The sequence below is a fragment of the Canis lupus genome, chromosome 15 (genome assembly GCF_048164855.1).
Source record: "Canis lupus baileyi chromosome 15, mCanLup2.hap1, whole genome shotgun sequence".
NCBI lineage: Eukaryota > Metazoa > Chordata > Mammalia > Carnivora > Canidae > Canis > Canis lupus.
This window is the reverse complement of record NC_132852.1, coordinates 17076658-17094681: the sequence shown is the minus strand read 5'-3', so window position 1 is coordinate 17094681 and position 18024 is coordinate 17076658. Positions and strand designations below refer to the sequence as shown.

Sequence of the window (18024 nt, the reverse complement as noted above, 5' to 3'; positions counted from 1 at the left end):
TGTAATAACTAGCTGTTGATAGCAGAGATTGGCTTAGACGCCAGTCCCTTCCTTAGCTGTCTCCTGAGGAGCAGTGTGATGTTTCCTAGGTCATGGCTGATGATACTGATGGGCCCTCCAACAGCCGCATCCGCTATTCAATCATAGATGGCAACCAGGGAAGTCCATTTACGATTGACCCTGCCAAGGGAGAAGTGAAAGTGACCAAGCTTCTAGACCGGGAAACGGTACGTGCAAAAGTGTGGCTTAAATTGTTTACTGATTACCAAACCAGGATAGAGATGTTCCTTGCGTGCCCCCCTCTGTGACACGATGGGAAGTAGGAGAAGGGTAGGAACCAGCCTTGTTCGGGCCCTGACAAACAAGGCACAGTTGGAAAGCATTTCCAGTATGAAAATCTCAGGAATGTCAGACGTGTTTCAGACTGGTAGGAGTTTGGAGTAAAAGTTTATATTAGGGAGAAACTTGTGTTGGCTCCAGTGTTGGGGGAGCTTCATGGAGTCAGTTGCTGGGTTTTCAGTAATGTCAGAGACTCAGAAAACTGTAGTCGCTGAGAGAAGGCGAGTCCCTGTGAGGAACTACGTGGAGAAAGGAGGACACGCTGTACATTTAGGTGATCCCTTTAGGCTGCACTGGAGTAGAGGAGTCCTACCAAGAAAGGGGGGCTGGGGGCAGATCAGAGGCTCGGACTGGACGCTGCAGGCAGCGGGGCGGTACCGAGTATTTGCGGGCCTGGCTGTCACCGTCCGAGGGTGGGTCCCCATGCGAGGAGGGCAGACCTGCGCCAGGCCCGGACTGGGGGCTGCAGGGGCCTGGCCTGAAGGGAGGAGGCCGTAGTGCCCGTGGGCTGTGGCTGGGCACCCCCGATCCAGGGGGCCGGCCGCGTGAGGCTGGGAGCTGGCCCTGGGAGAGGCCCGGCCTCTGCTCTTCCGTGGGGCGGTTGGTGGCAGACAGTGGCACGTGTAAGGAAAAGCTTTCAGCCAGTATTTGGAGATTTTACTCCAGAAACCTAAAAGCTGGAACTACAGATAATGGCACAGGCCTCTGGAGAGGATTCTGGAGGCAGTGGGGCAGTGAGGTAAATGTGAGCAACTGAGGGAAGCCGGGCTGCACCTCCGCACCTCTGCCCACGCACAGGGAGCTGCCTGGAGAGGTCCCAAGTCTGGAAGTAAATTGAAAGGACATTGGTGATGATAGAGTGTCGTTCCAGAACAGTTACAGGTAAAGCTAAGACCAGAGGAATTGGGGAGACGGTGATGAGCTCAAGTCTCAGTTCCTTCATTCCTGTTGTGACCTGTTACTTTTGAGCAGGGACTTTGCAGGAGGCTTAGGGAGCCACCGCTGTTAGGCTAGCAGTTGCTGCACTGCTGGCCGAAGAGCACGTAGTGTTGGTGACTGACGTGTTTGTCCGTGCCTTCAGCGCGCGGACGTCTAGCGCGATGGTGTGTCGTGCATCCCAGGCATTGCCCTTGCCTGTTGGAGCGTCTTGCAGGGCTTACTCTGCAGAACATACTCTGGGATTGAGCCGGCTTTCTGGCTTCTTCCAACTCTCCTGCTGGAGGAGGGAGCTTAACAGGGGAAGCTTAACTACCCTAGGACAGAATGCGCCTCACTCGATGCCACGGCCTTTGTATAGGGGGTCACGAAGAACCGTCCCGAGGGGTTTAGACAGTTGGCTACTTTGAGTGATGGGGGAGGCTGATCCGGAGTGTCTGGTGTTGAAGATGAGTAAGCCCTCGGGGGTGGAAAGCATCTTCCCTCAGCTTTTGGCTCACAGTCCTCTTTGGGTCTTAGAGAAACTTGCCAACCCTGTTACTGCAAAAGCAACAGCCTTTGAGCTCTGCCAACACTTTTCTCATTATATTATCTCTTTTATAACTTCCGTTAATCGGTTTTAAAGTTAGAAAGCTTTAATGGAATTGAGTATGTTTCAAGAGGCATCAGGGAATCTAACCACCATCGCTAACTTTTCCTGTTGAGCGAATACGTCCCATTCTGTAGGTACTTGCAGTGTGCTTGTTGGTAGGTTGGGGAGTTGCCCACGTGCGAGGTAGAGCAAGTGAGGACAGGTACTCAGATCTGCCCTTCCGGGCCTGTTCTTGGGCCTTGTGAGGTGGACATGTGTTCTCTCTGTCTTGTGTCCGAAAAGATTTCAGGTTACACACTCACAGTTCAGGCGTCTGATAACGGCAGTCCGCCCAGGGTCAACACAACCACCGTGAACATCGACGTGTCGGACGTCAACGACAATGCTCCCGTCTTCTCCAAGGGAAACTACAGTGTGATTATCCAGGTAATCTTGGGGTGCTGACGGTGTTCCTCCAACACATCCCCTTTGAAACGAGTTCTTCTGTTGGCCTCAGTTCATTTGAAATACTTATCTTTTCCAAAGATTACTTTTTAGGAAAATGAGAAGAGTAAATAAAATTAGTCCATCAATACTAAGAGCTGAGCATTTTCAAGATAACAGCCAAGCTTTTCTCTTTTTGTGCTTTGGTTTTTAAGATTCTCACTAGCTTGATCCTTAATCTTATTTCCTGCTGTCCTGTATTTGAGAGGCATCAGAGTATCTAATTCACCTCCTCCCTCGTCTCCCCTGCTCCTACTCCATCTTTCTTGCGCTTCTGCTCCCCATGCATCCTTTCTTATATGTTGCTTCCCCTCTGGTCTCCGAACCCCTACCTTTCCCTCCACCCCTTTCTCTTCTCCATTTCCCTTCACCTCTTTCTCTTTGCCGCCACCAACACCACCACCATCACCAGCAGCTCCTCTTCTCTCTCTTCCTGCTAAATGGAACAGCAACTAGGCCTTGTTTTCAGTATACTTCATGTTCTAGAATACTTGCCTGTGTCTGCTACCATATAGCATTAGTTTTGTTGAAGATCGTGGGTTTTTTGTTTTGTTTTTTTTGACCCTCCAGGAAAATAAGCCTGTGGGCTTCAGTGTACTGCAGCTGATCGTGACTGACAAGGACTCCTCCCATAATGGCCCACCTTTCTTTTTCACCATTGTGAGTGGGAATGACGATGGAGCATTTGAAGTTAACCAGCAGGGGGTCCTCCTGACATCAGGGATCATAAAGAGGAAAATGAAAGATCGTTACCTACTGCATGTTAAGGTACGGAAGTCCTTGTGATGTTATTGCGGATTCCTGGAGGAGCATCCTTTGGCCGCTGTCTTCTTGTATATGAATAGCTTACTTTCATGAGAAAACCAAATGAATAGAACTGTCTTGTTTGTTTGTTTGCCATACCTTTTTTATCCCAGGGCACTCTGAGGGGTCTGATTTATTCATTGGGTTACTTGATCATACACATTGGTGGAGCTGACCTTCCTTATGAATTAGCAAAAGGGCCACGAGGAAGTATTTATCCTTTTCCTTGCTAGGAAATAAGAAATGGAGAAATAAGTACTAATTGGTCATTTTTTAAAGTGTGAATAATGTAAATATATTTTTATTAAGAAGTTGTAAACAGGGATGCCCGGTGGCTCAGTGGTTGAGTGTCCACCTTCGGCTCCAGTCGTGATCCCAGGCTCCTGGGATCGAGTCCCATATTATTGGGCTCCCCACAGGGAGCCTGTTTCTCCCTCTACCTGTGTCTCTGCCTCTCTATGTCTCTCATGAACAAAGAAACAAAATAAAATAAATCTTTTAAAAATAAGGAAGTTGTAAACAATGACATAGACAAAGCTTGTTTTGTTTCATTTCCTCCTAGGTGGCGGATAATGGAAAGCCTCAGTTGTCATCTCTGACCTATATTGACATTAAGGTCATTGAGGAGAGCATCTACCCACCCGCAATCTTACCACTAGAAATTTTCATTACTGCTTTTGGAGAGGAATACTCAGGGGGTGTCATTGGGAAGATTCATGCAACAGACCAAGACGTGTATGACACTTTAAGCTACAGTCTCGATCCCCAGATGGACAAGCTCTTCTCTGTTTCCAGCACAGGGGGCAAGCTGATAGCACACAAAAAACTAGATATAGGGCAGTACCTTCTCAACGTCAGCGTCACCGATGGGAAGTTTACAACGGTGGCGGACATCACAGTGCACATCCGACAGATAACACAGGAGATGCTGAACCACACCATTGCCATCCGCTTTGCCAATCTCACTCCGGAGGAGTTTGTTGGCGACTACTGGCGCAACTTCCAGCGAGCCTTACGGAACATCTTGGGTGCAAGGAGGAACGACATTCAGATTGTTAGTTTGCAGCCCTCTGAACCTCATCCACATCTGGATGTCTTACTCTTTGTAGAGAAATCAGGTGGTGCCCACATTTCAACAAAGCAGCTCCTGCACAAGATTAATTCTTCCGTGACCGACATTGAGGAAATCATTGGTGTTAGGATCTTGGATGTATTCCAGAAGCTGTGTGCAGGACTGGATTGCCCATGGAAATTCTGTGACGAGAAGGTAACCGTGGATGAAAACGTTATGTCCACGCATAGCACGGCCAGACTGAGTTTCGTGACTCCGCGCCACCACAGAACAGCTGTGTGTCTCTGCACAGGTAACACACCTGAGTATCCGATAGTAGGTGGCACAGATCATTTCATGGACAGCCTCTAAAGGCTACACAGGAACGAAATAATGATCATTTTCTTGAAATTTCTGTTAATTAGTTTCCGCCCCCTTCTCTTTTTTTTTTTTTTTTTTTTAAACAGAGGGAAGATGCCCCCTTGTCCATCACGGATGTGAAGACAGTCCATGCCCAGAGGGATCTGAGTGCATCACTGAACCCGGAGAGGACAGATACACCTGCGTCTGCCCGGGGGGCCGGTTCGGTCAGTGCCCAGGTAAGAGTTCAGTAAGGAAGCGTGCTTCTATTTCTAAAAGTCGCTTTCAGTGTTTCTTGCCATCGTTTTCTTTATTGGGGTTGACAGGTACTGTAAAGTGTATTCCTTACAGGTCAAGCATACAAATGATTGAGGAGCCGTAGTAACTTTTCCTTCCTCTTACATGTAATAACACCCCCGAGTTACCAGGGAGGCTCTTCTTCTCTGATCGTGCTCATAGCAACATGTGGTCCCGTATGTACACATTTGGTGTGCTTTTTTTCTCACATTCTTCAAAAAGTTACCACATCTCACATAGTCTGCTTGCTTTTACTGTGGCTTACTGTATGTTGTGGGCCTCTTCCCACATCCACGCACGGAAGCCTCATGCTTTTGAGTGTGGCTGTACCTTAGTTTATTTGACATGTTCCTTGCTTATAGAGCTTGAGCTTGTAAAGATGCTTGCTTGTGTTAAAAATGAATCCTTGTCTACAGTTAATCACGGTGAGGCGCTCGGGAATGGACAGAGTTGTTGAATTGTAGTGTGGTACTCCTGAAACTCATACAACATTGTTAGTTATACTTCAATTTTTTATTTTTTATTTTTTTTAAAGATTCTATTTTATTTTTTCATGAGAGACAGAGAGGCAGAGACACAAGCAGAGGGAGAAGCAGGCTCTGTGCAGGGAGCCCGATGCGGGACTTGATCCCGGGTCTCCAGGATCATGCTCTGGGCTGAAGGCAGTGCTAAACTGCTGAGCCACTGGGGCTGCCCTCAATTTTTTTTTAAAGTACTTTTTATACATAATAGTCTTATTGGTGCCTTTATAGTATAATTTATTTCTAAACTAGGATTTATAGCATCAGATTAACTACATTTTTAAATACACCATTATGTTAGTTTCCCCACAAAGTTACACCAGTTCCCTTCTTGTGGTCGTGTGTGGTTGTCTCACTCCCCATTCTCTTGCCAATGTACGGCTTTCAATTAAAAAACAAATTCCCCCATCCAGCAGGCATGAAATGCTATCTAGTTACTTTAGTTTGCATTTCACCAGCTTCTTGTGAAAGTCTTATTTATTCCTGCTAGCATTCCCTCTCTTAGATTGGCCTGTTTGTATCTTTGCTTGCTTGTCGGGGTTATTTGTCTGTTTCTTGTCTTCAGTATGTAGAACATTCCGTGTGTTCTGTGAGCGTGAACATTATCTCCATCCCACTGTCTGTGTAGTACTGATGTTTTGATTAGTTTACAGTATCTCGTCATTTTGAAATTTAATTTTTGTCAGTTCTGTATAACTTTACATACCATTTCCACCTCTGGAGAGTGGTACTATTTTCAACATTTTTGGAGACTGGGGATTATATCTTCCTTGAAAGGTTTCCCCAAACCACCTGAAACTGTGTAAATATTTTTCTCAATTGTCTTCTCATTTTGTATTGAACATTTTTATATTTAGGTATTTTGTTGTTTTAGAATTCATTTCTCTTTGATATAGGAGTCTAATTTTCTTCCAAAAGGAAATCCAGTTATGCTATCCTTTTTATTGAAGCAAATAGACATTTTCCATTGAATTGGATTTCATATGTTGTAACCTTAAATAAAAATGTGCGTCAGTGTTGGGGGAAAATCTCACTTTTACAGATATACTTCAACTTGGTTCTGATTTATGTTTTCTTCTTTGTGATTCACAGGGAGTTCATCTGTAACATTTACCGGAAACAGCTTTGTGAAATACCGTCTAATGGAAAATGAAAACAAATTGGAGATGAAACTGACCATGAGGCTCAGAACCTACTCGGCGCATGCAGTTGTGATGTACGCACGTGGGACCGACTACAGCATCTTGGAGGTATATTTTTGTACTTGAAGACTTTTAAAACACAAAATACCATTTTATATTCACATTGTCCATTTTTGAAAAAAAAATTAAGGGAAATGGTTTTATTCCACATTTTAAATAGCTCCTTGGTACCTCTCTAAGTTTAAGACTTTTGGGTTAAAGAGCTCTTTTTTTTCTCTGCAGTAGCATAGAAATTGACTTCTGTTCCTCCTGTTTTTAGGTCATGTGACATTAACATTCAAACTAAAAATTGGTATTCCAGCTTATTAATTAATGTTATAGGGAGTTTATAGAAAGCATTCACAAGTGCTTGTAAGTGGTAATGATCTTTTTTTTTTTTTTTCAATTCATGATTCACTTTTGATTGTACCTGATGATATATTTTTGGTGGTTTTTCAGTTAACAGTTAATGGTTGGTGAATCCCATGATGCTTTTTGGATGTGCATCTGGCACTTTTGTCAGGCTGTGTGCAGTGATCAGATGAGCATGCGTGCTGTGGTGCCTAAACGCACGGCCTCTCCTTCAGCCGCTATAAACCTACCTCTCCTTTAGATGTGTGATCAGAGTTCAGAACAGAAGGTTCTGAGAGAGTAATGTGAATGGTAATTGTTGTTATCACAGATTCATAACGGAAGGCTACAGTACAAATTTGACTGTGGAAGCGGCCCCGGAATTGTGTCCGTTCAGAGCATTCAGGTCAATGATGGGCTGTGGCATGCAGTGTCTCTGGAAGTGAACGGAAACTACGCTAGGCTGGTTCTGGACCAGGTCCACACTGCATCAGGCACAGCCCCTGGGACTCTGAAAACCCTAAACCTGGACAACCATGTGTTTTTCGGTGGCCATATCCGTCAGCAAGGCACAAGGCATGGAAGAAGCGCCCAAGTCGGTAACGGTTTCAGGGGCTGTATGGACTCCATTTATTTGAATGGGCAGGAGCTCCCCTTAAATAACAAACCAAGAAGCTATGCTCACGTTGAAGAATGGGTGGACGTCTCTCCTGGGTGCTTGCTAACAGCTACGGAAGACTGCTCCAGCAGCCCTTGCCAGAACGGAGGCATCTGCCATCCATCACCTACAGGAGGTAGGCTTCGTGTTAGTCATCTTCAAAGCGTTTTGTGGCTAGACACGTGAAGTTCTTCAGGTCTTTTCGTTTTCTCCTTCGCAGCCAGATGGTGTCAGATACTTTAGTCAGTATTGGAATTGAGGGGTCCCAGGGCAGGGCTTGACTCAGGATGCTTCCCCGCAGCCAGGCTGGAGGGGGCAGGTTTTCACCTGCCGAGCTTCTGTAGACACACGGCAGGTGCTTTGAGAGGATTTATGTCCAGACACTTGTCATTCCGCACCGGGAACCATGGGCAATCCACAGGCAACTCTGCTTCTTGGTCCTTAATCATTTTTGCACATCCTTCCAACCACGTAGACGTTGGCCCAGTGGGACTCAGAATTGTACATTTAGTCCTTCTTGGTGCCTGCTTTGATCTGCTGGCTCACACCTAGGGGCTGCTGGTCTTGCTATAAATGCCATATGGTTTTCCAGAATGCCTTGAACCCTCCTGAGGTGTCTCCAGTCCTATCCTTGGAGCCTTAGCATAGGAGAGTTCTCGTTTTTTGTAACCTGGCCCCGTTTGTTCCCATACCAGTAATAGGTGTTAGGAAAGGACAGTCATGCTACCTGATAAATAGAGCAAAATGAGAATAGCACATCAGAGGGATTTCAAAGGATTCGGCTTTTTCTTATCTTTCTTTGGGAAGTATTTGTGATATTGCATGCAAAGAACAGGACAGGTTATCCCCACAGTAATACTCTGCATGGAAGTTGTACTGTGCTCATATCACATGTCCAAGGTGGGCCAGCGAGGATGCTGTCCTCCTTGACTCCCTCAGGGATGAGGCTAAAGGAAGCTACCATGAGGAGGACGGGGATGTGACAGCCACATACTGGCTTGTCGAGTTTCTAGCTCACAGGGTCATGTCGTTGGCCAAAGAAAGAAACTTGGACAGCCGTGCCCAACTTCAGAGAGAGCATGGAAGCGCAGTCCTGCCATTTTCCCCAAAGACAGACACTGGGAAAAGGTCTACCCCATGCTCTGTCCCATGTCACAGTCTTTGCAAGAGTCTGACATTCTTTATGCTCCTTTGGACAAATATGATAATCCCTTTTCCTTGATGGTTGCTCGTGGTCTTCCGAGGGCTTTTTACATTATGATTTCAGCCTTCAAAAGTGTGTGAGCTGCAAATAAATTAGGCTGTTCAGTAGTAAGTGTTGTCAGTCTGCAAGGTCACTCAAATAAAGGACTGTTTTTCCCTGCTCTCTCAGCTTGGCCCAGTAACCTCACATAAATTATGACTAACTAAAGCTAATTAGGAGTTCTTTCTGCAGCTCGTTGTGTTTTGGTTATACCAACAGTGGGAGTTCTATCTTATTGATTCAGACAATATTTTATCCAGAGGGAATAGGAATCTTACTAACTTCTACGGGTCTCAGAGAATTAAGACTTCTCTCTCTCTCTCTCTCATTTTATTTGAGACTGAGCACAAGCTGGGGGGTCAGGGGAGAAGCAGATTCCCTGCTGAGCAGAGAACCCAATGTGGGGCTTGATCCCAGGACCCTGGCATCACGATCTGAGCCTAAGGCAGATGCTTAACCAACTGAGCCACCCAGGCACCCCCTAAGGCTTCTTTTAAAAGTAAAAACCAATATACTAAGATACATTTCTTGCATTATTGAATGATTGGACTTTTTTATTCCCTTTTGCTCATGCAGGTTATTACTGCAAATGCAGTGCCTTGTTCATAGGGACGTACTGTGAGCTGAGTGTCAACCCCTGCTCCTCCAACCCATGCCTTTATGGTGGCACCTGCATCGTGGACAACGGAGACTTTGTGTGCCAATGCCGAGGATTATATACCGGTCAGAGGTGGGTGTGGTTCTCTTAATTGTCAAAATGACAGAATGAAAGTTCTGAAAGTGCCTACTGTTTTTACATATATAGGATTACATCTACTTGTTCTCTGTCGTGCGGTATTTATTTGCATTCAAAGTGTGAGGCTAATGCATATTTCCTTCTCCTCCTCCAGGTGCCAGCTGAGCCCATACTGCAAAGATGAGCCCTGTAAAAATGGTGGAACGTGTTTTGATAGTTTGGATGGTGCTGTCTGTCAGTGTGATTCGGGTTTCAGGGGAGAAAGGTAAGTGGCTTCATCCAAAATTTGTATTTGCACCTCGCTTTCGTGTCCCATCAATTCACAGATGCAACCGAACTTTATTAATTTGGGTGACATGGCTTTAGAATTTTATGTTCCCCACCCTTAGGTCCTTGTAGAATTTATCCTTTCACTCTTTAAAGTACTGAGCAGTAAATACAATATAGGGCTTGAAAATACCTATCTCTAATTCAGAGATGAAACTTATAAACAGGCAGTACATGTTTATTAAGGCAGACGCACATGGAGTTGTCACCTGTCTTTTGAGGCAGGATGACAATGACCTCTCCATAATACGCTGTAACGAACATTTACGTAGCCATTTAGCAACCCTTTTCAACTCTTGGCCTCTTTTATAATCCCTGGCATAATGCTAAGAGGTGATGGTTGTTTTCTAGAGGAGGAAAATGAGGCACAGAGGTGCTTGCTGGCCCACTGAGAGAGGCAGGTTTTTTTTTTAGCTCCCAGATGGCTTTTCACTAGTTCAGTTTAAAAAAGTTACTCCGTGCATGTTATTTGTAAGTGCCTCGTGCCTCACTGAAGCGTTCACTGTCAGTCTTGCGTGAAGGCTCTGAGTGTGAGCTGCGTGCAGGTATCTGCATGGCTTTTGCTTCAGCGGTGGTCAGAGTCTTCAATTTTGCCATCAGTCATGTGGTCTTAGTTCATAAGCTGACTTTCCTAATTCCAGTCAGTTAATACTAAATATATTTGACAGAGGGGTCTTAGACTTCCAGTGGCAGTTGGTATGGGGGAAGGTCAGTAGATACGTTTTATTAAAGGAGGGAGGCTCTGGAAAGCGTCGGGCACCCATATGGAAAGGCAGAGGGGATGGGGTGGCCTGCAAATGTTTGACAGGTGAGGAGGGGCTGTGGGAGGCTTTTAGCAGGAAAAACGTTTTAAAATGGAACAGTTTTCTAGCCTTTCACATGTTTTTACAGAAGTGTCCTATTTCCAAACAGGAACATTTTCTTAGAAATTGAAGCTAGCCTATCAGAAGTGTTTCCACCATACTGTGTATCAAAATGCAGGTTCTTGGGGCGCCTGGGTGGCTCAGTCGGTTAAACATCTGCCTTTGGCTCAGGTCATGATCTCGGGGTCCTGGGATTGAGCCCCACGTCCGGCTCCCTGTGCAGCCGGGAGTCTGCTTTTCCTTCTCCTCCCCACTTGTGCTCTGTCTTGCATTCTGCCTCTCCCTCTCTCTCAAATAAATAAAGTCTTTAAAAAAATGCACATTCTAAACAAAGAGAATCAGAAACAAACTGCATACTTAGCCTGTGAATTTGGTTTGCTCATCTGTGACATCCCAGAAAAGTTCGGTATGGCTTGCCATAATGTTTATCTCCCAGATGTACCAAGTTTAGACTCATGTGATTAATGTACTCCACGAAAGGTGGTCCCCCCCCCCCACTTGTTGTAATTATTATCGTCTTTGGTAGTGGGTTTCCAGTGGTCCCATGTGTTGTTTGGGGTTCGTCCTTGGGCGCTGACCTATGGGGACCCGCATGGCCAGCGCCTGTCCTCATTCTTGGCAGGTGTCAGAGTGACGTCGACGAGTGTGCCGCCAGCCCCTGCCGCAACGGGGCGCTGTGTGAGAACACGCACGGCTCCTACCACTGCAACTGCAGCCAGGACTACAGGGGCCGACACTGTGAGGACGCCGCGCCTAATCAGTACGTGTCGACCCCGTGGAACATCGGGCTGGGCGAAGGCATAGGCATTCTCGTCTTCATCGTGGGGATATTTTTGCTGGTGATGGTGTTTGTCCTCTGCCGCAAGATGAGGAGTCGGAAGAAGCAGCAGCAGGCTACACCTGAGGACAAGCACTTGGGCCCCGCCACCGCCTTCCTGCAGAGACCGTATTTCGATTCAAAGCTCAACAAGAACATTTACTCCGACATCCCCCCCCAGGTGCCCGTCCGTCCCATCTCCTACACTCCAAGCATTCCAAGCGACTCCAGGAACAACCTGGACCGCAATTCCTTCGAAGGATCTGCCATCCCAGAGCACCCGGAATTCAGCACCTTCAACCCCGAGTCTGGGCACGGACACCGCAAGGCCGTGGCCGTCTGCAGCGTGGCCCCGAACCTGCCTCCCCCGCCCCCTTCCAACTCCCCTTCGGACAGCGACTCCATCCAGAAGCCCAGCTGGGACTTCGACTATGACAGTAAGACCGGCTCTTTGCCTCTGAGTAAAATGTCACCGAGCCCAACGGTGCCCTTATACGTTCTGCTTGAGCTTCCAATGGTCCCAATGCAGTGCTGGGACTCTGCCAGGGTTGAATAGGCTCCAGTGGTCCCAGTCCAGTGCTGGGACTCTGGCAGGGGTCAGTAGGCTCCAAGCCCAGGGCCCTTTGGTGTGATGTGAAAAACCTGCCCTGGCTGAGTGCTGTGGCTGTGATGTAACACTAAGCAGGGGATGGGTCTCTCCTGAATATTAATATGAACAGGACTACACTCCTTTCATTGTTGTAGTGGATATGGCTTCTCAGCTAGGAGTTTGGGGGCTTTTTATGCCAAAGAAATTAGGATTTTTTTAAAAGAATATGGGCAGAAGTCATATTTTTAGTAGTGGCCCAACATGTCTTTTGATGCTTTAAAAATGGCTATAGGTAGTTCTTAGGAACTTCTAATTCCCCATACTAATGATCTCCACAAGTGGGTTTATTGACAACGTCTGTACTGTGAATCCCTGAGAGTAGTTGCTGTTTGTAGGTTTCTATTTTGTTTTTCAGATGCTTCTCCTTTTATCTTTCCATTGTTCTCTAGTAAACGAGTCTCAGGCAGTTTTGGTGCTGCTTTTGGTGCTAGCAGTGAACAAAACCAGAGGCCCTGCCCTCATGCTGCTGACCGTTGTCATCTCTTCCTTTTAGCTAAAGTAGTGGATCTCGATCCCTGTCTCTCCAAGAAGCCTCTGGAGGAAAAGCCTTCCCATCCTTACAGCGCCCGGGAAAGCCTGTCGGAGGTGCAGTCCCTCAGCTCCTTCCAGTCGGAGTCGTGCGATGACAATGGTGAGTAAGCGCTGCGCTGCTGGCGTGGTGCCGTGTGCGGAACGCGGTAGATGTGCCAGACTGTGTTTACGTCCCACTGGGGACCACCAGTCCACAGCATCTTGTACAACTTGCATGAACATCTGCTTGGGAAAATACTTAAGTGTTCTTATGGGATAGGTATTTGAACTGCAGCAACTTGTCAGAAATAGGGAAGAAAATCTATCTTTTCTGATTATTCTTTCCACAACAGTAAATGTTCTGGAGGTTTTATGGGGTTAAAAAAAATGCCTGCAGTATCTTTCTTGAGCCCAGTCATCCCCCACCCCCAACCCCATCCTCATGCACCCCGGGAGGCGATGCGCTGGTCGGAAATGTTCAGCTCTGGTAGCACCTTCACTATGACAAGGTTTTATTTGTCTCTTCCCCTGACTCCCCTGCGGCCCCAGCTCCCATTTGGATCAGAGCGTACTGACTGAGAGCACAGTTTAAGAGCCTGCTAGTAAGTTGGATTATATTTCTAATGAAGAAAGTTGGACAATGGGATCTTTGATGCCAGTTATGTTTCTCTGATTTCCCTAGGTAATGTGCGTTCACGCGCAGCTTCGCCATGTTAGCACATACCAGTAGAGAAAACTGTCAACATTCAATAACAAAATAGTTTTTAGTGGAAATTTTTGAAGGTCAGAATTAGTAAGTTTGACTAATTTTTTTTTTGCATAAAAATGTATTGTGTTTAAACATTTCAAATATTTGGTTGAAAGAAATAACCCACCATTACTTATTTCTAAACCCAGAGTAATGTATAGTTCATAAGATATTGCAGTGTTTTTCCAGACTAAAGATGGCCATGAGTTTACTCCCTTCACTTCTGATTTCAAGCATGTTAGGTGTCAGAACAGGACATTACTTAGTGACGGAGTATATGAGCATAGCTCTAGCTTATTAAACCAACAGAATTGAATTCTTTCATTAAGTTTAATTTAAAACATTAATGTCAGTTTTCTAAATGCTCTTCCTAGATACATTCGAGAGTCCCGTCAGTGTTTTCCTAATTCCTTTCCCTGAAACACCATTCTTCTTACTACTCCTAAATACCATTAAACTGTGGTCACATTAATTATGAAAGTTAATTGCTAGAAAATACAGTGTGAGAAAGAAAACCTATCCAGTAGTGTTTGTATTGACTGTATTAAGATTTTGGACAAGAATTTTAGTTTTCTGAGGCTTCTGTAACAGAAGACCACAAATGTGGTGGCTTAAAACAAGATAAATTTATCATCCTGCAGTTCTATAGTTTGGAAGCCCAACACGGGTCAGTAGGCTCCCGTGAAGGTGTTAGCAGGGCTACTACTGCCTTTCTGGCAGCTGTAGAGGAGCATCTGCTCCCTTACCTTTCCCAGCATCTAGAGGCCGTCCTCTGGCAAAGACAGCATTGCCTCTCCTGGCCATTCTTCTGTAGTCCTACGGCATGTGTAGCTCCCCACACACACCTAGGAGGGATCTCTGCCCTCTCCAGGACCTGTGTGAATACATTGAGTTCATACGGACCATTCAGGAAAATCTCCCCACCTCAGGATCTTTCATCACATCAGCAGAATAAGCCCCTTTGCCAGGGATGGGGTAACATATTCACAGGCTCCCAGGATTAGATGTGGACATCTCAGAGGGCCGCAGTGCTGTCTACCACACGCACACGTGTTTATCTTGGCGTCGAGGCTTTAAAACAATCTGGTACACAAATAAAAGGGAGTTTACCTAGGAAACAGCCAGGCAGACAGTCTGCATTTCTCTGCTGGTATGTTAGGTCTCCAGCTGTTAGCCCGTCTGCAAAATAGATAAGAAATTTGGAGTGGGAGTACACAGAACAGAATTAAAGCCAGTTTTTGTATTTATATTACATATTTTATCTTATTATGTAACGCTCCATTTTTCTTGGAACGTGCAAATTCATTAAATAAACCCAGAAAATTGGCTTAGCAAGTACTTTACTGTTTAAATGTGAAGTCTTTTGCCCATGAGATGTTAAAATAAGGATTGTTTTGTCATGACTAGATCCGTAAGTGAGAAAACTTAGAGCTAAAAAATTTCTTAAAGTAACCACATTATACTGTAATTTATTCCTTTGATTAATAACTATGTATATATATATCTTGATTAGAAAATGTCTAAGATCTGTAACAGCAAGAGTATAGGGGTCATGCATAATCATATAAAGAATCCTATTGAATGCACTGTTTTCTAACTGAAGATTTTCCTAATTTACTCCTTTTGTACCTTTTTACAAGCTTCCATAGTGACTGTAATACACCTTGTCAACGCTGTCGTTGACACGGTGAATGAAGAAGGTATAGTCACAATACGTGTGCTGTGTGTTTGTGTTTATCGTGACTGCCGCTAGAATAGTGTGCTTCTGCCTGTTCGGTGTCTAAAAAAATGATCTGTGGTTTTGAGGGGGTTGAGTACTTTTGTGCAGGTGTGTATGTATATTCATAATCCAGATACATTGCAGAAATATTCTTACGTATGCTACGTCTTTGTTAAGTGAACAACAGTACGTAGCGAATGTAAGTAGATCTGAGGTGACCCATGGGGTCTTGACAACTTGCCTTTACATGGCACAGTGTTAAGAAGGTTAGAAGTCATCCTAGCTAAAAAAAAAAAATTTTTTTAACTCTCTGCATAGGAATAACACTCACATACAGTTTTTATAATTACCTAAAACCGACTCTTCCCTTCTGGATTTTCCCTGTGATCAAGGATAATGATAGAACATGGTAGAAAGTAATTACTTTCATTATATGGTTTAGTGAAAATTAATACGAAGCTTTATCTCTCTGTTCAAAATTGTATGAAAGGGCATTGATCAACACCTAAAGTTATAGTTACTTTAAATTAAATCAGCCCTTTATTAATGTCTTGAAGTTTTGAGTAATTACATGTAAATCGCACAGCCTAGTAGCTTTTAAACCGTAAATCACCTCGCCAGGAGGGCTTGTTTAAAAGCCTGATTTACCTTCCTGACAAGTTACTGGTGTCAGGCTCATACCTTGAGAACTGCAGGTATACACCCTCAGGATTACAGAAAGCGTAAGGGATCCTCTCTTTGGGAGGACATGTATGTTTTCAGGATTAAGTTGAGTTGGTTTCGGGACAGGATGGGCCAGGCAGTGGTACCAGGGAGTCACACGCCCACCTTCTTAGGAACAGGTACTGCGTCTTGGTGAATCAGAAAGTAATCTCTACTCTGTCTAGTGGATTTTAGTTGTATCTTAAATTAGGGATGAGATTTTAAAAAGCAGAACATAAAACCGTTATTTCCTGGAATCTCCTTCATTGAAAAATAATAGAAATTGAATTTAAAGTTGAAAATACTGGCTTGAATTTTAAGACTCGAGTTCACATAGAGTAACAAAGGTTGTCAGTCCTCTCTTGAAAAAGAAACTACATTTTCAGTAGACTTTAAAAACATTTCAATAGGTAGACATTGACTAAATACCGGCTTACTCATTTTTTAGAGCCACTGAGGTCATTACAGTTTTAGCTTCAAATTCCTAAAAGAGAACCATCAGTCAGATCCTCTCTTTTCCAAATTTCTTCACTACGTGGGTTTTCGAAAACATTGTAGAATGCGTGGAAGGCATTGGTTTTGTTCCGAAAAGCACTTAAGTGACCATATTTGGACCACGATTACTACTTTCCAGGAATAAGAATCATGACAAGAGCTAAGAGTTTGGGCTTGACCTACATTATCTGATTTAATCCTCCTAATAAAGGGATTTCAAAATAATAAATAAATAAATAAATAAATAAATAAATAAATGAATGAATGAATGAATGAATGGATTTCCACTCCCCTTTCAGAGATAAGAACCTGCAGCTTAGCCAGGGTAAGCAGCCTGCCCGGGGGCCGCGTGGCCCTGCCTCACATGGCATTTCCATCTCCCTGTGGCGGCCCTGGTGCTGGAGTTCTGTGTAGGAAGTGGAACTTCTGAAGGAGCGAGTGGCCTTGCAGATCTGGGGTGGGGACGGGAATAAGCGCAGCCCATGTTCCTTCCAGAGAGAGGGGAGCCATGGGAACATCAAGTCCCATTCAGAGCAGGCAAAATTTGGGGAGGGTTTCTTCTAGGCATTCACGAGTCCCTGAGTTGGTGACTTTGTGTGAATGTAACGTACATCCAAGGGCTGAAATGTGCTAAAGTATGAGTCTCCTGTAGCGTTAGATGTATTTGGATCGTGTCATAATATTGCTCATTATCAACGAAGATGCCCTGTAAGTCCCTTATCAATTTACATTTGATTAGAGCCTATAGACTTTAATGACTCCTAACCAGATGATGTGCTTTCAGGTTCAGATGGCCAGGAACAAAAGAAAAGAAAGTAAACTCATGTTTGAGTTTCCTGGCAAAGTTCATCATCCCTCTTTCTCCTTCTCCTCCCACGTCCCATTTCATTTGTGCTACGTGCATTTCTCAGCCATTTGGAACTTCCGTAGGTGATGGTTTAGACGCAGGCCCATGGCCGATGGGGCTGGATAAACAGTTCGCGTTGTGTTATGCAATGATCTTGATTGCCTTTTCAGCCATCTTTCTGGTTTAATTGTAAATGTTTTCTTTTCTTTCTACTCTGCCACCAAAAGAGTCTTTGGCTGCTCCTGACCTCAGCAAATCAAGAGGTGACTTATGCATGCCAGTTGTTCATTGATACTCACTAAAAAAAAAAAAAAAGTTGGTAAAGATTTGACCCCAGGGCTGACTTGCTTCACTTGTGTGCTCTGTGGATGCCGCAGTAACTAAGTGCAGAGCTGTGTGTGCGCTGCCTTCTAAACACATGTCGCCCCACCTGTCTGTCGTAATCCCGGGGTGGGGGCGGAGGGAAAGGAGGAGCCATCCCCATAGTGGGAGGGTTTTTTGTTTTTTTTTTAAATATAGTTGGAAGTTATCCTTTGTCCTCGTAAAAGTAACAAAAACTGATTGTTGTAATCTATCAAAAATTGTGTTCTGTTTTTCAGTGTTTGATTGCATTTTGCTTGGTTTGGAGGCATGCTTTGTTACCTACCAATATTAATGCCATTCGTAGCTTTTTAAATACAGTTTTTAGTATAAACATGACTATAAGGGAATTTTTTAAAATGTCAGCATGTGCAAGATTACTTTTATTATTTTAAATAGTTGCATTAAGTGTCTTTTTAACGGACCAGACTCCT

General features: G+C 44.7%; 1 protein-coding gene and 1 long non-coding RNA gene across 9 annotated transcripts in view; one reads left to right on the top strand and one right to left on the bottom strand.

The window, feature by feature from the left end:
* FAT1 (FAT atypical cadherin 1) overlaps window positions 1-18024 on the top strand; it is a 126998-nt gene that overhangs the window by 107161 nt on the left and 1813 nt on the right. For 4 of the 7 annotated variants that reach the window (XM_072776076.1, XM_072776079.1, XM_072776077.1 and 1 more), the window contains exons 16-27: window positions 90-227; window positions 2150-2293; window positions 2921-3118; window positions 3717-4518; window positions 4673-4804; window positions 6476-6633; window positions 7247-7709; window positions 9393-9546; window positions 9707-9817; window positions 11365-11996; window positions 12702-12839; window positions 17458-17493. In XM_072776076.1, coding sequence (XP_072632177.1) covers window positions 90-227; window positions 2150-2293; window positions 2921-3118; window positions 3717-4518; window positions 4673-4804; window positions 6476-6633; window positions 7247-7709; window positions 9393-9546; window positions 9707-9817; window positions 11365-11996; window positions 12702-12839; window positions 17458-17493 — 3106 coding nt within the window. Of the gene's footprint in view, window positions 1-89; window positions 228-2149; window positions 2294-2920; window positions 3119-3716; window positions 4519-4672; window positions 4805-6475; window positions 6634-7246; window positions 7710-9392; window positions 9547-9706; window positions 9818-11364; window positions 11997-12701; window positions 12840-13267; window positions 13321-15106; window positions 15167-17457; window positions 17494-18024 lie in introns of all 7 variants that reach the window. The other 3 variants (XR_012007498.1, XR_012007497.1, XM_072776080.1) reach the window with 3 other exon arrangements.
* Window positions 11588-18024, bottom strand: part of LOC140604691 (uncharacterized) — a 119280-nt gene continuing 112843 nt past the window's right edge. For both annotated transcript variants that reach the window (XR_012007500.1, XR_012007499.1), the window contains 2 exons: window positions 14577-14645; window positions 11588-14340 (listed from right to left, as the gene is read on the bottom strand). This is a non-coding gene — a long non-coding RNA (uncharacterized lncRNA). The remainder of the gene's footprint in view (window positions 14341-14576; window positions 14646-18024) is intronic.